This window comes from Leptonychotes weddellii, chromosome 5 (genome assembly GCF_054177405.1).
Source record: "Leptonychotes weddellii isolate Sample4059 chromosome 5, ASM5417740v2, whole genome shotgun sequence".
Taxonomy (NCBI): Eukaryota; Metazoa; Chordata; class Mammalia; order Carnivora; family Phocidae; genus Leptonychotes; species Leptonychotes weddellii.
Window position 1 is genome coordinate 141,713,709 of NC_138373.1, and position 20,037 is coordinate 141,733,745.

At 38.0% G+C, this 20,037-nt stretch overlaps 1 protein-coding gene across 1 annotated transcript in view; it reads left to right on the forward strand.

Moving 5' to 3' along the window:
* The first annotated feature begins 2,063 nt into the window (after positions 1-2,063).
* The window catches only part of UTP20 (UTP20 small subunit processome component), a 92,713-nt gene continuing 74,739 nt past the window's right edge, over positions 2,064-20,037 (forward strand). The window contains exons 1-12 of the mRNA XM_081818990.1: positions 2,064-2,295; positions 3,224-3,304; positions 6,228-6,294; positions 6,420-6,552; positions 7,430-7,618; positions 10,914-10,995; positions 11,669-11,806; positions 12,277-12,432; positions 13,007-13,153; positions 13,237-13,371; positions 14,584-14,661; positions 16,321-16,499. Of these exons, the coding sequence (XP_081675116.1) occupies positions 2,251-2,295; positions 3,224-3,304; positions 6,228-6,294; positions 6,420-6,552; positions 7,430-7,618; positions 10,914-10,995; positions 11,669-11,806; positions 12,277-12,432; positions 13,007-13,153; positions 13,237-13,371; positions 14,584-14,661; positions 16,321-16,499 (1,430 nt within the window). The 5' untranslated portion in view covers positions 2,064-2,250. The remainder of the gene's footprint in view (positions 2,296-3,223; positions 3,305-6,227; positions 6,295-6,419; positions 6,553-7,429; positions 7,619-10,913; positions 10,996-11,668; positions 11,807-12,276; positions 12,433-13,006; positions 13,154-13,236; positions 13,372-14,583; positions 14,662-16,320; positions 16,500-20,037) is intronic.

Sequence of the window (20,037 nt, forward strand, 5' to 3'; positions counted from 1 at the left end):
GGGGAGGTGGGTGGTGGGATGAGTGAAACAGGTGATGGGGATTAAGGGTGCTGTATGGAAGTGTTGAATCACTATTTTGTGTACCTGAAACTAATATTAGACTGTATGTTAACTAACTGGAATTTAAATAAAAACCTTAAAAAATACTTTACTGAAAAAAGATGCTAACCATCATCTAAGCTTTCAGCAAGTCATAATCTCTGATGACAGATAATTCTAACAAATATAATAGTAATGAAACAGTTTGAAAAATTGCAAGAATTACCAAAATGTGACACAGAGGCAGGAAGTGAGCAAATGCTGTTGAGAAAATGGCACCGATAGACTTGTTTGATGCAGAGTTGCCACAAACCTTCAATCTCTAAAAAAGAGTATCTGTGAAGGGCAATAAAGTGAAGCACAATGAAGTGAGGTATGCTTATATATGAGGATCTATAATGGGTAACCATGCAATACGTAACTTGCAAGTGTCAGTTCTTTTAGTGTCCTTGATTTTCATTTTTCTCTCCATTCCTTATTGTCCCATTAACTCTATTACCAAAAATAAATAACAGAGAAAGGAAACTACACAATTATCTGGGGGGTGATTTTAGCAATAGTTTGGGAATATTGCTTAGAGTGGGGGCTCTTACCTTCAGATGACTGCAGACTTCTAATTTTCTGAAATCATCTATGCACTTTAGTGTGAACGACTTTATTTGCTCTTTTCTGAGGAGAAGATCTACAGCTTTCACAGAGATCTGTGATGCATTAAGGTGAAGAACCACCTAAAGAAAATAAAAACAGCTTACTGGAAGCCAGCCAACTATTGGGCACTTCTATATTTTATTATTAAAAAAATCCATGAATGCTATGGAGCCATTAAAAATACTTACAACCCCGTGATGACATAGAAAATACTGATGTCATAATGCCCATAATAATACGAAAGTGTTATACCTACTTCACTTCTTCACCCAATTTTCTCCACAATCCATGCATATTTTGCTTCCTTTCTTCAACACTGGACTGTACTTATCAAGGTCACCAGTGACCTTCACCTTGTCAGATCCAGCAGCTCCTTTCCTAGCCTCAGCTTCCAGTATAGTTGACCACGGGTTCTTCTTCCATGCCAAGACTAGTCTGTATCTACCTCACTGGCTCTCTATCCCATTCTCCTTCCAGTCCACTGCTAAATGTTGGAGCACTCCAAGGTCTAACTGGGTCTTCTCTTCTTCATCCTCCTTTTCATCACTCTCTCCCTAAATGATCTCAACCAGTTCCATGGCTTTAAATACCCAACATGGCTCAGCAGTGAAGAGTATTTAAGGCATTTAAGTCACACCTCCAGCCCTGACCTCTACACTGTGCTCTGGGCAGGAATGTATTCAGTTGTCTACTTAACATCTCTCCTTGTGTAAGATGTAAGCATCACACTAAATACTTCCGAACAGAATTATATTAATATTATTATTGTCTGTCTTGTTCAGCTCACAGAACAGGGCATGGCCCATAGTAGATTCTCAAGAAATACTTGTTGAGTGAATAAGTGAAAAAAATATACATACAACCGTTTGTACAATTATGTTTCACAACATAAGAGTGGTAGGAAAAACACCGAAATATTAACTGACCGCGCATGAAATTATAAGATTTTTTCCCCTAAAATTCCTTTTCTATTTTTCAATTTTATTTGGACAGGTAGTGGTTAAGAGTATCAGACTTTGACGCTCGGAGACTTCTGCTAGACTGCCACTTACCAGCTGCACATCCCTGCTTTCTTCGTATGCCAAAGGGGTTTAAAAACATGCTCCTTAATTATGTTCACGTAGCGTTCACAATGAGTTTTACTATGAAATTATTGATATAAAGAGCTTTGCAGGGTGCATAGCTGAAGGGTAATGACTGTTTGCTGACAATGCTGACTGGCATGTTTTCTTTTATAATAAAAATACACATTTTTCCTAGAAATTTTTCCTGAAATGAGAAAAAGAACTCCACGCCCGCGCCTACAGCGGCTCTCCGCTAACCCGCCGGGTTCCCAGAAGGCTGCGCCTGCTCTGTCGCTTCTTCCGCCCTCGTGATCCGTCCAGTCCCCTCCCCGTCTTCAACATGGCGGCGCCCAGGGGCACAAGCCGCACGTGATGAAGTCCGAGCACCGCGGAATCGGAGAGTGCAAACAAGTGTGTGAGCCAGTTTCTCTCCGTACCGTCTGTTGCATCCCTTCGACCTCCCAACTAGGTCCTCGCGGCCCCCTGCCTCTCTGCAGCCATGAAGACAAAGCCCGTTTCCCACAAGACCGAAAACACGTACCGGGTGAGCAAAGGAACTTGGGCCCAGAACAGTGGTGTGGGTCCCTGCTGCCTCAGCCTTGCTACTAGGTCTGAGCGGGACTCCCGGGGCTGCAGTGTTCTGGGCCGAGCGTGAGTCCGTTATTTGGCAAAGGAGGGAGATTTTCCGGGTGTAGTAAACATGAGGTGGGGAAAGACGTCTGGATAGCCGACTTCGCCCGTGGTTTGTGGGGCCTGACTTGCCTGGGAATTCCCTTAACCCAGAGTGAAATTCATGATCATAGATTAACTGCTTAGGAGATGTTCTCCACTGCTCTTTCATCCATAAAGATCAAATTGGGCGAGCCGGCGGGAGGAGGTGAGTGATTTCCAGCTAATGGCTGTGACATCACTTTTTGTTTGTTCCCTGAGAATTCCTTTGTTACTGTACAACCGTTTGTCTGTATGTGTTTAAAACACTATTGTTGCAACGACTTAACCAGATCCCTGTGCTTGTAGCGGGTCATGAAACCTAACACATCTGGCGAGGCCACATCGCCAGCTTTGACCTGGTCCACCACAATCTAGCATGGAAATTTTATTTGAAATGACACAACTGAACTTCTGCAAATACATTCATGGAAGTATTTAATTATTTTCATAAAGTAGTGCAGGGCCTTTAAGACTATGTCTTTGAGTTTGTTTTTACACTTTTGTAATTTATCAGTGATGTCTACTTCTAGTTACAAAACACAATTATATATTTTATGATTGATTGAAAATACAAGTCTGAAATTGCAAGCAAAGCATACCGGTATTTGTAATGATAGTACAGGAGGAAGCTTATTGAAACTTTAAACTTTCTGTTTTCACAAGGAAATTGTCAGCATGTGATTATTACACAGCATTCAAAACAGGGATTCAAGATGTGATAAGTATTAAATGATGATTGTATATTAAATATCCCCCAACAGTTCCTTACATTTGCTGAACGACTGGGGAATGTGAATATTGATATTATTCACCGGATTGATAGAACTGCAAGCTATGATGAGGTAAGAGAACATTATATTAGCCAGTCTTCAAGTATTCATAGTTGATTTTTTAGTCTCTCCTCTTAGTAGAAGTGAATTGTTTTTTAGGCCATTCCTTTATGAACATGAAATGCATTAGACCTGTGTGATCTTATACAGTAGCTACACACAACAAATTAAATGTAAATTAAAGCAAAATAAAAATTGAAGGGCTCAATAGCCGTATGTGGCTAGTTGCTACAATATTGGACAAGTGCAGATATGGAACATTTCCATCATTGTAGAAAGTTCTGTTGGGTGATGCTGTGTTAGACAGTTAACGAGACACTTAGGTGGCTTCTGTGATTCTAGCCTCTCCCTTTCCCATGTGCATTCTGAGCTCTGCTGCAGATTCATATGCCTGAAGCTGCAATTTTAAAGAGACTTTGAGCACATCACTTCCCTGGGGCTTAGTTTCCTCCTTTATAAAAAAAAAGGGGGGCTAAACCACATAATTTTTTCCAGTTCTAAACATGCTCTAACTCAGTCACACCTCTACTTAAAAATCTCGTTTTGCTACATGAAGTCATTATTTCTCTGTTAGCCTTTTAAGGTCCTGTATATCATGCCTTTAACTTAGGGATTCAACTTCAGTTCTTACAGTTCTTCACTTGGCTCTAGTCAGACTCTGCTCACTGTCTCTTTGGCTGCCTTATCTCCAGTTTGTGAATGTAGTGTGTTGACTGAGGTGATCTGGATAAGCGCATAAGCCTTTGGTAACTCATACTGAAGGAGCCTAACCTAAATTCCTTGTGGGTATAGGGTGGGGTGTTGAAAAGGTAATGTAGACAAGATGAAAGCTGAATTGAGTCTTGTTATTTATATAGGTTTTAGCATGGCAAAGAAGACAGAAAATGCTGGTTCAGGCTGAGAGAGAAGCCTGTATAAACAGAGGCTAGAAAATGCATGTCACATTCAAGAAACTGCAAAACATCTCACTGTGGTTATAATTGTATATGTGATGTTTATGTGTGTTGATGATGACTGGGGTAGTGGAGGGACATAGCAGGTGAGAAATAAAGCTGAAGAAATAGTCAAGGAGCATAGAGGACTTCATATGTCAAGCTAGGTTTGCATTTTATCCTGAAGCTATGGGATGTCATTCTAGGATTGTAAGGATTGTAGGGCAGTGAGTGACTTGATCAGGTCTAAGTTTTAGATCTTTCTGGCTTTAATGTGGAAGAACGAGCAGGATTGGAGTCAGGATAACCAGGTGTGAGGATATGGTAGTCATCTAAGTAGCAGTCAAGAGGGAGAGAAGGAAAGGATTCCAGAGATACTAAAAAAGTAGAATGGATAGGTCTTGTGACCTGCTGGTTATGAAAGGAGGAAGGGGATTAAGGTTTTTGGTTCTAACAACTGGGTGGTTGAGAACGTAACTTACCAAGATAGATTTATAGGAAGAGAAGCACAGGGTTGGTTCCATTTGGGGCTTGTTAAATTTGATATACCTATGGCCATCCAAATGATGGATCTGGAGAAGTACAGGTAACTTTGGAGGTGGAATTACAGATTTAGCATTCAGTATATGGTTTGTGGGCCACAGGAGAGATAGATGGGTAAGAGATAGAATGTCGAGTTAGTAGAGAAGAGAGCCTAGGATAGGATCTTGGGCTGGATGGTCCACAGTGGTCTCAATCACATTTGACTGGGGCATGTTAGTCTCGGTTGTCCTCGTGGTCTCTTACTCTCCAATAGGCTTCTTTTCATGATGGCAGGTTCTTTTCGAGAGAGAGAAAGCAGAAGCTACAAAGCCTCTTAAAGCCTAACTTTGCCGGTTGCAAGATCATTTCCGTTACACGTTATGGTCAAAGGAAGTCAGAAAGCGAGGCCAGATTCAAGGAGTGAGGAAGTAGACTCCATCCCTTTGTGGTAGGGGCTGTGAATCACAATGCAAGGGGAAAGTGACATATTTTGAGATTGTAGAAGATTTGGCATGCTGTTTGTGTGTATACTAGTTTATATTCTCTCTCCATATACACACACACACACGCAGTAATAATTTATTGATTTTACTTTTCCAAAGTACAAAGTAATATATACTGTGATAATAAGCTAAAGAACATGATAACATATTGGTGAACTTAGAAAAACCTGTTATCTCACCCCTCCCATTCCTTATTGTCAAAGAAACTAATATTAACAATGTGGTATATATGTATCCTGTACTTTTCTCTCATATAATATGTGCAAATGTGTGTACTTATAAAAAATTGGTTCCTCCTATGTACTTCACTACATTTCTTGCTTTTATCACTGTGGGGGTTTATCATCAACATCCTTCTAATTCAATATAGATGTAACTATTTTTAATAGCCATGTAATATACCTTAGTATGTGTGGGCCATAGGTTACATTAAACATTTTCCTATTGTTGGATATTTAGGGTGTTTGATGTTTTTCCCCCACTACAGTAGAGCTGAATAAACATCTCTATACTGGTATGTTTGTAAGTTTTATAAGAAATATCTCTAAAATGGGAATTGATGGGTCAGAGAACATACCTGGCTTTTTTTTTTTTTAATCTTAATAATTGCCAGAGTACTTCCCCACAAGGTTATAATTCATATTTCTAAAAGCAAAATGAAAGAACTGTTAAAAGTCAGCACATTTTTTTCCTGGGCCTAAAATTGTAGAAAACAGAAAAAAAGTTTTCTCCTTAGTGTGACTATTACATAGGTTTTAGAGAATTATTTGCTGCAACCAAATCAATAAAATATTGTTTTTGTAAATCATGTGCCTATATTGTACAGCTGATTGCTTTTTAAGTGTGTTAGTTAATGCCCTTTAAAAGAAATGTTTTTAAACTCTTGACTCTTATCATTGTCTCAAGGTATATCATTATTATTTACTTTGATCATAGTTTTTGAATTGCCTAATTAATGGACTGCTTTAATCTTGGCAGGAAGTTGAAACCTACTTTTTTGAGGGTCTGCTGAAATGGAGAGAATTGAACCTTACAGAACACTTTGGTATATTCCATTTTGTTCCTATTTTATTCTCCCATCATTTGCACTTTATGTGTTCAAAACAACTAAATAGTGGTATGGTAGAAAAGCAGAACCTATTCTCGCTCTCTCTTTTTTTTTTTACCCAGGCAAATTTTACAAAGAAGTTATTGACAAATGCCAGTCCTTCAATCAGTTGGTCTATCATCAAAATGAGATAGTTCAGAGTCTGAAGACTCACCTGCAAATCAAGAACAGTTTTGCCTATCAGCCCCTTTTGGAGTAAGTAGTATGTTGAGAGAAAGCTCAATAACACTTCCCTGAATTTTAAGAAAGGTTGTGTTTTGGGGCGCCTGGGTGGCTCAGTCTGTTAAGCTTCTGCCTTCAGCTCAGAATCCTGGGATCAAGCCCCACGTCAGGCTCCCTGCTCAGCCAGGAGTCTGCTTCTCTCTCTGCTCCTGCCCACACTTGTGCTCTCTCCCTTTCTCTCTCTCAAATAAATAAATAAAATCTTTTAAAAAAAAGAGAAAGGTGGTTTTAAAGGGCACTGGGATGTCTCAGTCAGTTAAGCGACTGCCTTTGGTGCAGGTCATGATCCCGGGGTCCTGGGATTGAGCCCTGTGTTGGGCTCCCTGCTCAGTGGGGTGTCTGCTTTTCCCTCTCCCCTGTCCCTCCCCTGCTTGTGCTCGCTCTCTCCCATGCTCTCTTTCTCTTTCTTAAATAAATAAATTATCTTTAAAAAAAAACTAATAAAGGTTGTGTTTTATGGTTACATTTGCCTTGTATCTGGTATTTGAATTTAAAAACAAGAATTTACCTTTTCTGTTAGATCAGAACATTAGTGCTTTGCCAAAAAGCAGAATCTTTGCGGTATCCTTTTTTTGCTTTTGTTTTATACATTTAAGAAAACCCTATTCTTTCACACTACAGGAATGACTGAGCATAACTTGTGATGAAATGCACCTTCTTGCTCCAGCCTGATTTCTTTGCTAAACTCTTAAAATGTGAAAAATGTTATATATCTTTTAAGACTTGATTTGAAAGGTTTAATTAATCCTGTGATCACAGGCAATCTGCTGTCATTTGTGAAATAGATTTGCAGTGTTTGTTTTTTGATATATATGTCTCAATCAGTTACTTCTACTTATTTTTAATCCAGTTTGGTTGTACAGTTGGCACGAGATCTGCAGACGGACTTCTATCCACATTTTCAGGAATTTTTCCTGACTATCACCTCAATCCTGGAGACTCAGGACACAGAGTTATTAGAATGGGCTTTCACCTCACTGTCCTATCTTTACAAGTACCTGTGGAGACTAATGGTGAAGGACATGTCCAATATATACAGGTGACCCTTTTCTCTCTCTAATACGGGTTTGGTTTAGGGGTTTTATCGTTTTTAAATATTATTTTACCTTACTTACAATTCAGTGCTGTTTAGTAAATTTATAAAGTTGTGCAAATTATCACCATAATTAGTTTAAGAACATTTCCATCATCCCCAAAAGATTTCTCAAGTCTGTCTACAGTCAGTCCTGCTGCCCACTTGCATCAGTTTTGAGAGCAAAAGCAATATACACGTGTTAAATATTCAAGATTGCCTCTGTGAAAACAACTGTGTGCTTGTGCTTGAGGCTTCTAAATAGGACAGTCCTCCTCAGTAATGAAATTTTTTAGCGTTTAAGTTTCAAGTTTTTGTTTTTTGGTCAAGTGCAGTCTTCATCAATACTGACAGCCAGGATTTCTCACTCCCACCCCGTATTTAGTTAAAATGTGTACAATACCCATCATGTATACCTGCTGACATGGCTGCCTAACTTGACATGTTTTTTTGATTGTTTTTTCCTTGGGTTCTGTCTGACTCCACACTGCCTTTCCAACTCAGTCTCTAATTATACGAAATTGGTTCTCCAGCCAAAGTGGTCCATAGTCTATTCTATTAGTCTGTATTGACCTGATCTTCTCTTATCTCCAGCTACTAAAATCCTGCCTCTGGCCATCAAAGCCAAGCTTGGTTTTCATAACCTCCACAGGTATTTCTGGGCACCTTAGCCAAAAAGCTTTTTATTCTGAACCCCTCTGGCATTTTATACACTTACATCACACAACTTCTGTTATAATTGTTTGTTCACAGTGTAATGATGTGTTTTACAAACCTGTGAACACTTCAAGAATCCAGTCTTAAATGTCTGCATTTACCCAGCCCCTAACGTATTAATTAAGCCCAAAGAGATACTCAGGGAACATTGTGAGCAAATGTGGACAGGGAAAAAGGATGAATTCCATAGTTCCTTTGTGTTTAAGAGAAAGATTGTTTATAATCAATTTCAGTCAGGGACTTGATCAAATTTTCCCCTTGGTTTACTGATTATTTCTACATACTTCAATTGCCACAGGAATATGAAGATTAATGCCCTCCTCCCAAATACAGGTGTGGGTGTGGGATAGAACTGTCGATTTTGTTTTTGTACCACCCCCCTTCACCCTACCCTTCATTGAAACACCCTGCCCTCTACCCTACTTTGAACAAAGAATGAGAAAGAAATATTTTTCCAGTCTTTACTAGTTCTCTGTGAAACTTGGTAAAATGTACTAGAAACCAAGATTACTTCATTCAAAACCAGCAACATCTTAGGGCAATGTACAGTAGTCCCCCCTTATGTGTGGGGTTTATGTTCCAAGACCCCCAGTAAATATCTGAAAGCATAGATAGTATTGAACTCTATATGTGCTATATTTTTTCCTATGCGTACATACCTGTAATAAAGTATCATTCATAAATGCACAGTAAGAGATTAACAGCAATAACTGGTATTAGAACAACCTTTAGTAACAAAAGTTGTGTGAATGTGATCTCTCTTCAAAAATACCTTACTGTACCGTACTCACGCTTTTTCTCGTGATGATGCGAGATGATAAAATGCCTACATGATGAGATGAAGTGAGGGGAGCGACAACGTACGTGTTGTCTCGTAATGCTGGGCTCCTGTCGATCTTCTGACCGTAGTCAGTAGGAGGAGCATCTGATTCCAGACTGCAGTTGACCATGGCTCATGGAGAGTGAAACCACAGACAAGGGAGGGGGGACCACTGTATAGCTTATTTGGGATCATGACCTCTGTTGTTACTTTTATATCTCCTCTAAGTCGGGCTTTCCAGTTCTAAATATATTTGCTCTCAGTGTGACATCTTCAACAGCCTGGCTATTTCCACTTAAGTATTACTGAAATCAGAGTCAATACATTCCCACTCAAAGTAACTCTTCATCCATTCATGTGTTCAGTAAACATGTACTCTCTGCTAGGCCCTGTTTGGTTGCCCATTTTCCAACAGTGATTCCATTTTTCTTATCATCAGCTGAGGCTTGGTGTCTTAGAGGCATTTTTGACCCAGTTGTCTTCAAGGACTCCAAATCCTCTTGATTCTGTTATTCAGGTACTCAATTCAGTGAGTGTTTATTGAGCCCTGCCTATGTGTACGACACTTGAGATACAATTGCAAATAAAACAGATAAAAATCCCTTTCTGTGCAAAGTTTACAGTTTAGCAGGAGAACATCTTAGGTGCATGCCTGGCGTGTGCGAGGAACAGCAAGGAGCCATGGTTGTGGGGCAGTGTGTATAAGCGGAGAGTAATTAGATGGTGCTACATTGTACTAGTAGGGTCCAGATCATATAAGGGCCTTGTGGGCACTGTAAAGTCTTTGCTTCCACTGCAAGGACTCTTGAAATGCCTCTTGGGTCCATCTTTCAGCATTTCCCTCTACCATAAGCCTCTTTCATGCCCTTGTTTGCCCATGCTCACATGACTTGAGCAGCTTTCTAGTTGGACTGCCAGCTCTTCTTTTATTTCATCCTGTATACTGTTACTAAATTACTCTCTCCGAAATATTCATTTCTCATTCAGCCAATATTTATTAGTACCTGCTGTGGGCAAGAAAGTGCTAGATATCAGGAGGATATGGTAAAAATAGGAGACCATGCTTAAACCATGTCACCCGTTTAAACAATGTGATTGTACAAGTGATTATTTAGTTATAGCTACATGTCTATGACCTTGAGAAGGTTGCTTGGCCTTTCTGTCTCAGGCTTATTATCTGTGGAACCGGGATAACAGTACCTATACTCCATGGGGTTGTGTTGGTTAGAGGAAGTAACACAGTGAGTGCGTACACAGATGTAAGCTAAAGTCTAAATTCCTCTGTTTGGTGTTCAGAGCTACCTGTTTACCTGGGCAGCTTTATCTGCAGCAGCCATCCCCAACCCCAACACCCTTTTTCTCTCAGATGGACTAGCTTCCTTGTCCTTTGACTGTGATCATTTCTGCCCACCCTGTGTTTGCTCTTGTTTTTATCTCTAGTCAAATGCACTCCAGTACCCACCTGAATTCTTCTCATCATTCAGGAATCCCTACAAGTTTCAGCTAATCATGGAGTCTTTTCTATAAGACCTGCACCACCAACCCTAGGATTTTTCTTTTCTGTTACCTTCATCTTCTGTCTTGGTAATTGAACAAGATTTAAACCATTTGCTTTATACTTGCCAAGTATTCCTTGCATACCTAGTACAGTGTGGGGCATATAGTTGACTTGGAGTGTATATTTATTAAAATGTGATTAAACATGTCTTGTTTTCTCATTTATAGCATGTATAGTACACTCCTGGCTCATAAAAAACTACATATAAGAAATTTTGCTGCTGAAAGTTTTACTTTTTTGATGAGAAAGGTTAGTCTGATATCTTACATGTTTATTGTTCATTAATTCTTAAGAATCTGATGAACAGAAACATATTTTTTATAATGTGTGTGTATATATATGTATATATATGAAGAAACCTTCTACTATTTTGAATTTATCTCATCATTAGGTTGTCTTTGCTCACTAATGTGAAATAATTTGAGTCACTCTTTTATTGTCACTTAGGTTCTCGGTTGCTTTCAGTGTATGTATATCAGAAGTGCCCTCTAATTCAAGTCAGTAAATATATGAATGGTGAGAGTAATAGAAACTTTTATGACAATTTCACAGAAGAAACTGATATCATAATGTTGCTTGTATTTCCATAGTAAATTTTAGAGGGTTTTTGTAATGAAACAGAAACACTGGTATTAATTTCTTTTCTACTCATAAGTATATGATTTACTTTAAAAGATAGAATGTTGCCTTGTGTAGTTTTTCTTGGCACAGACCTTTATGTTATTTCACTGAATCAGTGTTGTGTGTGAAATTAGAAGTGGTATACTATTATAGTAGTTTGAAATCACTCTAAGTGTCTCTTCCTTTTAGAATTTTATCCTAATTACATTTAACTATGAACCTGTGGAACAGTAAATAACATGTCTTCATTTGGATTTGTTGTGTTGTAAATACAATTTTCCATTTGCATTTTGTGTTTTAGGTTTCTGATAAAAATGCACTTTTCAATATAATGTTTCTTGATCTTGATGAACATCCGGAAAAGGTAGAAGGAGTTGGACAGTTGCTCTTTGAAATGTGCAAAGGAGTTAGAAACATGTTTCATTCCTGTACAGGGAAGGTAAATGACCAGGAGGATATTTTGAGTCTGTGTGAAAGAGATTAAAAGAAAAATAAATTAAGATTTATGTAAATGGTATGGAGAGAGGATAGTCTGGAATAAATAAAAAGCACTAAGGGGGGAGCATTAGGGCTTTAATAACAATGCTTACCTAGGCTCTAGGTGATTAGGTATGTTTACTTATAAAATCATTGCTATTTTCTTTATCCTGGATCCTAGAAGGTAACATAAATTGATTAATGAGCGAGGAGTGAGCAGTTGGATGGTAAAATTCTCCATCCTAGTTTGGGGAAATTCCTTTTGAGACATGTAGTTAAACTTAACCATCAAAGCTGCCATATCTTTGATTATTCCAGATCAGATTTTAATACAGCTTAATCAGAGTGGGGAATAATCAGTGGGAAATAACAGTGTAATACTTAAAAATAAGAGTGTACATGTCCATTTTAATGATTATTGGATTCCCACAGGCAGTGAAGCTAATTTTACAAAAACTAGGACCAGTTACTGAAACAGAAACTCAACTACCATGGATTTTAGTTGGAGAAACACTCAAAAACATGGTCAAATCCACTGCGTCCTACATCTGCAAGGAACATTTTGGTACATTTTTTGAATGTTTGCAAGTGAGTTCTAATTTTTATGGATTTGTGTGTAATAAGGAGCCCAAGAGTTGATTGTTCTTGCTCTTAGTTTAGCAGACCACCGCTGGAGACTGTATTTTATAATTGTTGTCTTTATACTTTTACACACATAATTAGGATTTCCCTTCCCTTTCTTCCCCCTCTCTATCCCCTGTACTTTTTTGATATTTTGAGATGTAGTAGACCATTGTGGATAAGAGTACAGCTTTTGGAGCCAGACTGCCTCTCTTCAAATCTTGGCTTTGTCACTGACTTGGGAAAGTTACTTAAATCTCTGTTCCCTGTTTTTTTTTATGTGGTGGGACTATGAGACAGTAATATTCTCTACCTCATGGTTGCTATGAGGATCGTGAGTAAATACTTATAAAGCACTGTATAAACGTGCACTCAAAAATATTAGCTGTTATTATCCTTAGTGATTCCTGGTAAATGTGTCTTTCTTTCAAAATAAAAGTGTGAAAATTTGAATTGCTTCACCCAATACTTTTCATTATTGGATTAACAGATGAGTTTGATATTTTATAGTTATTCTTTCTGTTAAATTCCCCATTGGCAGGAATCACTCTTAGATCTACATACAAAAGTAACCACAACTAACTGTGGGGAAAGTTCTGAACAGATAAAAAGGTTGTTAGAAACATATCTGATACTTGTGAAACATGGGAACGGATCAAAGATAATCAAACCTGTCGATGTTTGTAAGGTGAGTTCCCAGCTTCATTTGCTTAGAGTCTGTTCATTAAAAGCTATTGCTAAGTGTGCATTGTTTTTTCTTTTATTTTACAGGTTTTATCTCAAACATTACAAATAGCCAGTCTTTCTACAGCTTGCCGGGAGACCCTCTTGGCTGTAATTTCTGCTTTGATCCTGGGTGAAAATGTTTCCTTGCCAGAGACTCTTATCAAAGAAACTATACAAAAGGTAATTTACTTCAACAGATATTAATTGAGTAGTTAATAAGATATTTAGCATTGAGTAAGCCTCCTGGGGAATACAAATGAAGTGTGGCAAAGGCTCAGCCTTCAGGGAATTTATAATCTTGTCAAGGAGATGTGAATTGCATGCTATAATAGAAAGAGGCAAAACAGTGTGATAAAGTAAATGAAAAATATTCAACAAACATGTATAGCTTACCATGTACTGGGTATGGACTAGGTATTCCAGGGTGGACATTCTGATACCTGTGGTTTTTGATTGTTAGGGAAGTGGGGCCCTGGGAGTGAGTTACTATAATCTGTTGAATTAATCTATTGATGTCATATTGAAACATAATGATTCATTCTGCCTGGGGTTGAGGGACAGAGAATGCTTTCCAAAGGACTTATATTTGGGATAGTCCTTGAAGTTTAAGTATCATTTGCCAGTCAGTGAAGGGGTTAAAAATTCCTGGAGAGGGAACAGCAGAAGATGCATCAAAAAGTCCAGAAATGGAAAAAAAAGAAAAGTCCAAAAATGTAATGCCACTGGGTACAAGGACACATGAGGAGGTTTGGTGTATATCAGCGATGCTCTGTTTGGCTTTGCGAAGTTAGTTTAGGTTTTATCCTGCAAGTAGTGAAAAGCCCTGGAGAAATTTTAAGCAGGGTAATGATTTGATAGATTTGCATTTTAATAAGTTTAGAAGATGGCTTGTAGGGAAGTGGGATTGAAAATAAAAGACCAATTAGGTTCCTCCTAGACGCATGCAGTGCAGCAGTATATAGTATGGGAAAAGGTATAAAATAGTGCTGCTTTCCCTTTCATAATTCTGTCTCTGGGAAAGAACTGGGCAGCTCTTAGGCAGAGCCCTGCATCAGCACTAGAAACCCAGTGCCCCTAACATTTGTAAGTAAGTTCTTTCAGCTGAAGGGCAAGCATTTTACAGAAAACTGGTTGAAGTGTGCCTGCCACTCCTTTACTCCAGCTACTTTCCCAGGGAGAAGGGTTCAGTGCCAGTGTCTCAGACCTGGATGTGTCCCTCTGCACAGTGGTCAATTCAGCAGTCGTTATTTTTGCCTCTATTAACTTGTATCAAGCGTCCCACCACCTCCTGCTTACAAGTTAGAGAACTTTGAAGGCTTAAGATGTTTTTTATTTTCAGGAATGGACAAAGTACTCTCTGTATACTTAATGTTTTTTACCTGTGGTCCACAGATTTTTGAGAGCAGATTTGAAAGACGTTTAATTTTGGATTTTTCTGAAGTTATGTTTGTTATGAAGCAGTTTGAGCAGGTGAGCAATTAAAGTTTTGGATTTTTTTGTTATCAATCTGTCAAGATAAAATAATCAAACTTAAAATCCTATGATTTTTCTTTGAGAGGAATAGAATAAGTATTTGATGTTTTAGTCCATGGTTTTTAAAGGAATTACATTTCAGTTTTAGTTTACAAGTAAAACTTTATTCCATATGCTAGGGCATTGAAATGACATTAGATAATCAACTAGTTTTTAAATAATCCTTTAGGAAGTTATAGAACCATGTAGTAAAATTGAAAAAAGACTTTAAGGAACTTTTATGTGAGTTGGAAGCGTAGAAAATAGTTTCTGAAACATTTGGATTGCAGGATGGTTAGTAATGCACTTCATTGCTACTAAGTAAATACCTGATGTAATAAGGTAGAATTCTTTCCCTTTAAATCCTGCGTTTATTTTATCCCTATCCCCTCCCTTCCGTCCAACATTTGCCACTCCTTGTAACTGATCTCCCATAGCATACTTCATGGAAGCCTGTCTCTGTGTCTGTTCTCTGATTTCCCCTTTAGTCATTAATATATTCTCATTTACTTCGAGAAAAACCTTCTTCATTCATATCCTAGCCCTTTTCCTTCCTGTCTAATGAGAGCCCTTTACCTTGCTCTGGTTTTCTTAGCAACTGCATCTTTTCCTTCTCCCCTGTTAACCTTTGGTCTTTTTATAAACATCTTATTTTTATCAGAGTACTCTTTGTATGTAGTTTTAAAAGTCAAGCAGGACTAAAAGTTAGCCACTTGATTTCCACTCCCATCTTCCTCGCCGAGAACAACCACATCTCTTGGATTTTATCTATTTTTTTCTGTTACTTTATATTTTCTAATCATTCAAATACACTGCTTTTCCTTGATTCGTTAGTTTTAGTACTCTTCTGTAGATTTCCTCCTATGGTGGATGGGTTCTGGTTCTTTTTTACCTCTCATCTTCTCACTGGAGTTACATCATAAATTTTGGTTGGATTCCTGTTCACCATATAATTGATCCTTCTAAACGAGTATTTTGTATTTACGTTTCCTTTTTCATATACCTTTTCATTTTTCCTGAAGTTATAGATTGCCTCATTCTTTAAAAATTGGAAATTATTTTCCTTGAATACCTGGTCAGTGAGTCTGTCTGCCAACAGCCTTTCACATGTTAGAAAATTTAGCAGCTCAAATTTTTTTTTTTTCTTTCCTCTCCTAGAGCAGTGCAAGTCTAAATGAGTTGCTTTCTCAGCCCATGGCACAAATGTCGTAATAGGACTTCCTTTTGCTTTTCTCCTATTTCCTGGGTCCCACACCTTTCCCTTGTTTTAGTTTACTCTCTTATTTTGATGGTACACTTTTTCCAGAGGTGCTAGAGAAAGAACAAATGGAAGTAAAATTTTGAGATTTAGTACCTTGGAAAATGTCTTTATTCATATTGCTAGCAAGATAAGTGTAGAACTATAGATTTTGTCATTTTCCCTCAGTTTTTTAGGCATTGCTCCATGGTCTTCTAGTTTTCATTGTCTCTGTGGAGAAGAGGTCTCATGCCTTTATGATTTCTGATCCTGTGTTTATGATCTATTTTTCCCTCTGTGGAAGTGTTAGAATCTTCTCTTCCTTAGGTGTTATGAAATGTATATCTGTTAATAAATGTGATTTCCTTTCTTATTTTTAGCTTTTCCTACCAAGCTTTCTCTTGTATATTGAAAATTGCTTCTTGATTGATGAGGCTGCTGTCAAAGATGAAGCTCTGGCCATTTTGGCCAAGCTCATTCTAAACAAAGCAGCACCTCCCACTGCTGGCTCGATGGCAATTGAGAAGTACCCCCTGGTCTTTTCACAACAGACGGTGGGGTAAGTTCTAAGTTTTTATTCCCTGTAATGTTGGTAAGATTATCCACTTTATAATACATAAGAATGCTGTAAAAAATGAAGATCTCTGTATATTAACTGGGGAGATGTCCATGATATATTGTTCTGTGAAAAAAGGAAGTTGTAGAATAGTTGTTTAGTATGATCCCATTTTGCAACGTTAAAACAGAAAGTGTAAGTAAGCATAGGAAAAGACATGGAAGGATACGTAAACAGGTTAACCTAGTTAATGTCAGGAGGATGGTATGTGAAAGAAAGAGGTGACTGATTTTTTTTTAATCTTTTATTTTAAAATAATTGTACATTCACATGCAGTTGAAAGAAATAGTACAGAGAGGTTCTGTGTACTCTTCGCCCAGCTTCCCCTAGTGGTAACATCTTGCATAAGTTAACTGCGATATCACAACCATAAAATTGACATTTTTCAGATTTCATCAGTTTTACATGCACTCATCTCTGGGTGTGTGTGTATCTGGCTGTATGGTTCTATGCAGTTTTATCACATGTGGTAGATTCATAACCACCACCAGAGTCAAGATACAGAGCTGTTCCATCACCACAAAGATCTCTTGTGCTTCCTTTTAATAGCCACAGTCACTGTGATGCTCTGCTCTCCATTCTTAACCCCTGGCAATCATTAATCTGTTCTGTTTTTATGATTGTATCATTTTAAGAATATTATATAAATGGAATTAGAGAATACACCTTTTGAGATCAGCTTTCAGTCATGCAGTTCCCTTGAGACCCATCCAGGTTGTGTGTGTCAAGAGTCCATCCCTTTGTTGAACATCTTTTCATGTGCTTGTTGTGGAGTCGCAGCCCATGGCATGGATGTAGTGTCGTCCATGTAATGATTCACTCGTTGAAAGATGTTTAGGTCACTTCTAGTTTTGAGCTAGTATGATGAATAAAGCTGTTACGAACATTCATGTACATAACTTTTTGTTGCTCTGAGATAAATGCCCGAAAGTGGAATTGTTGAGTTATATCCTAAGTACATCTCTCGTTTGATGAGAAACTGCCAGCAGTTTTCCAGAGTAGTTGTGCCATTTAATATCCCCACCAGCAGTCTGAATGACCAAGTTTCTCCGCATCCTCTCCAGCATTTGGTATCATCACTGATTTTTATTTTTTGTCAAATCTAGTAGGATGTAGTGAGATCTCATTGTGGTTTTAAATTGCATCTCCTTAGTGGCTAATGGTGTTGACCATCTTTTCCTGGGTTTATTTGCTATTTGTATATCCTCTTTAGTGAAATATCTATTTGTTTCCTTGGCCCATTTTGTAACTAGATTGTTTCTTTACTGTTGAGTTTTGAGAACACGTTATCTATTCTAGACAAAGGTATTTTTTGTCAGATAAATGGTCTGCAGATATATTCATTTAGTTGATAGCTTGTCTTTGTTCACTTAAGATTTTTCACAGAGCACTGTTTTAGATTTTGATAAGGTTCAATTGACCAACTTTTCTTTTATGGATAATGCTTTTGATGTCAAGTCTAAGAACTCTTTGCCTAGCTGTAGGTCCTAGATATTTTCTCCTACTTCTCTAAAAGTGTCATAGTTTTGTTTTACATTTAAGTCCATGGTCCATTTTGAGTTAATTTTTATATAAGGTGTGAGGTTTAGGTCAAGTTTCTTTTTTTGCCTGTGGATGCCCACTGTTCTGGCGACATTTGTTGAAAAGGCTATTCTTCCTCATTGAACTGCTTCTGTACCTTTGTCAAATCAGTTGGGCATATATGTGTAGTTCTATTTCTGGGTTCTCTATTCTCTTCCATCGATCCATGTATCTATCCTCCTCTAATAGAGACTGTCTAAAAATAAGTCTTGAAATCTTGAAAAAAAATTTCTCCCATTCTATTGTTCCTTTTTGGATTGTTTCAGCTATTCCTGGTCCTTTGCTGTTCTATATAAATTTTAGAAGAATCTTGTCTATGTCTACAAAAAAACCATGGTGGGATTTTGTTTGGAATTGCCTTTAATCTATAGATCAATTTGGGGAGAGTTGACATTTCCCTAAGGATACACAAAATTTTAACTTTATGTCAGGAGGATGGGAAGGGGAAGAAAGAAGTGACTGTTAACTTTTAGATTATATACCTTTGCATTGTTTGAATTGTTAAGAGAGCCATGGATTACTTTCTTAATTTCATTAAAAATAATGCATACCCTGGGGCGCCTGGGTGGCTCAGTCAGTTAAGTGTCTGCCTCCAGCTCAGGTCATGATCTCAGGGTCCAAGGATGGAGCCCTGCTTCGGGCTTCCTATTCAGTGGGAGATAGCTTCTCCCTCTCCTTCTGCCTGCCACTCTGCCTATGCTCTCTTTCTATCTCTCTGTCAAATAAATAAATAAAATCTTAAAAGAAAATAAAAATAATTAATACTCTTTAGAATTGAAAACAGGGTTTATGGAAATATGTGAGGATTCTGATTATCATTTTTCCAGTAGTTGTGGATGTGTTTTTAGAAATTATTGATTAGGAAACCAGTTCCTTTATCATTCCTATGTGTTTATACTTAAGTTTCTTATTTCTCTGGGATTTGTTAGACTTGCTGCATTTGGGGTTTGCTTTGGCAGTAGGAATAGATGGACATTCCTTGAGTTTTTGCTGAGTACTCCGCTTTGAAGCATCACAGCATCCCTTGAGATGGGTGTCATTGTCCCCACAGTCACACAGCAGAGTTAGTTTTTGATTCTGGATCAGCTTGAGATTCTGGAGGAGCTCGTCTTCTTCACATGTTGCTCTTCTGCTGACCTTAAAAGTAGCTTTTTCTATCAAAACATGCTAATAGAATCTGTTGGTTTTCCAGTTTACTGAGCTCTGATTCCTGAGGAATGAATAATTAGTAACTCCTGTAGAATTATTCCCTTGGAACTTTCCTCTTGATTGCAACACCAAACCAACTCCCAACAGGTATATTCCTTGTATGTAACTAAAACTGTAGGTTCTAAGCAGTGGGAAAGAAGCTGCTTTGTTGGCTTGTGTGAGGCCATCTCAGGCATCTCAAATCCTCCTTGAGATATGTCCTGATAAGAATAAATAAATAAATTGAGGCATATTAGCTTAAGGTAGGTCCACACCTTCTGTGCTCTTTCCCTGAGAAAACATCCCTCTGCAGCTCCCACAGAGATGGGATATATGTGAATGGTCACCTTTGTCTGAATATTCTTAGTAATACTCCATCCACTTGTCTCACAGATTTGTTGTGAGACTAGAAAGAGATAATAGATGTGAAAAGGTTCTTTAGAAGATACATTTATTCTATCAGTTGACAAATGCTAATTGTATCAGGCACTGTTCTAGGCATTGGTATATAATAATAAAAACAAGGTTCCTTCTTTTTGGGGAGATGACATTCTTGGAGTGGAGGGATGTGAGACAGATAACAAATAAACAAGATCATTTTAATGATAAAAAGAAAAATAAAACTAGGGTGTTGAGAGGGAGAATGAATGGAGAGGCAGTGTGACTCCTCTCCGGGGAAGGGACCTTTGGGCTGATTGTAATGATGGGAAGC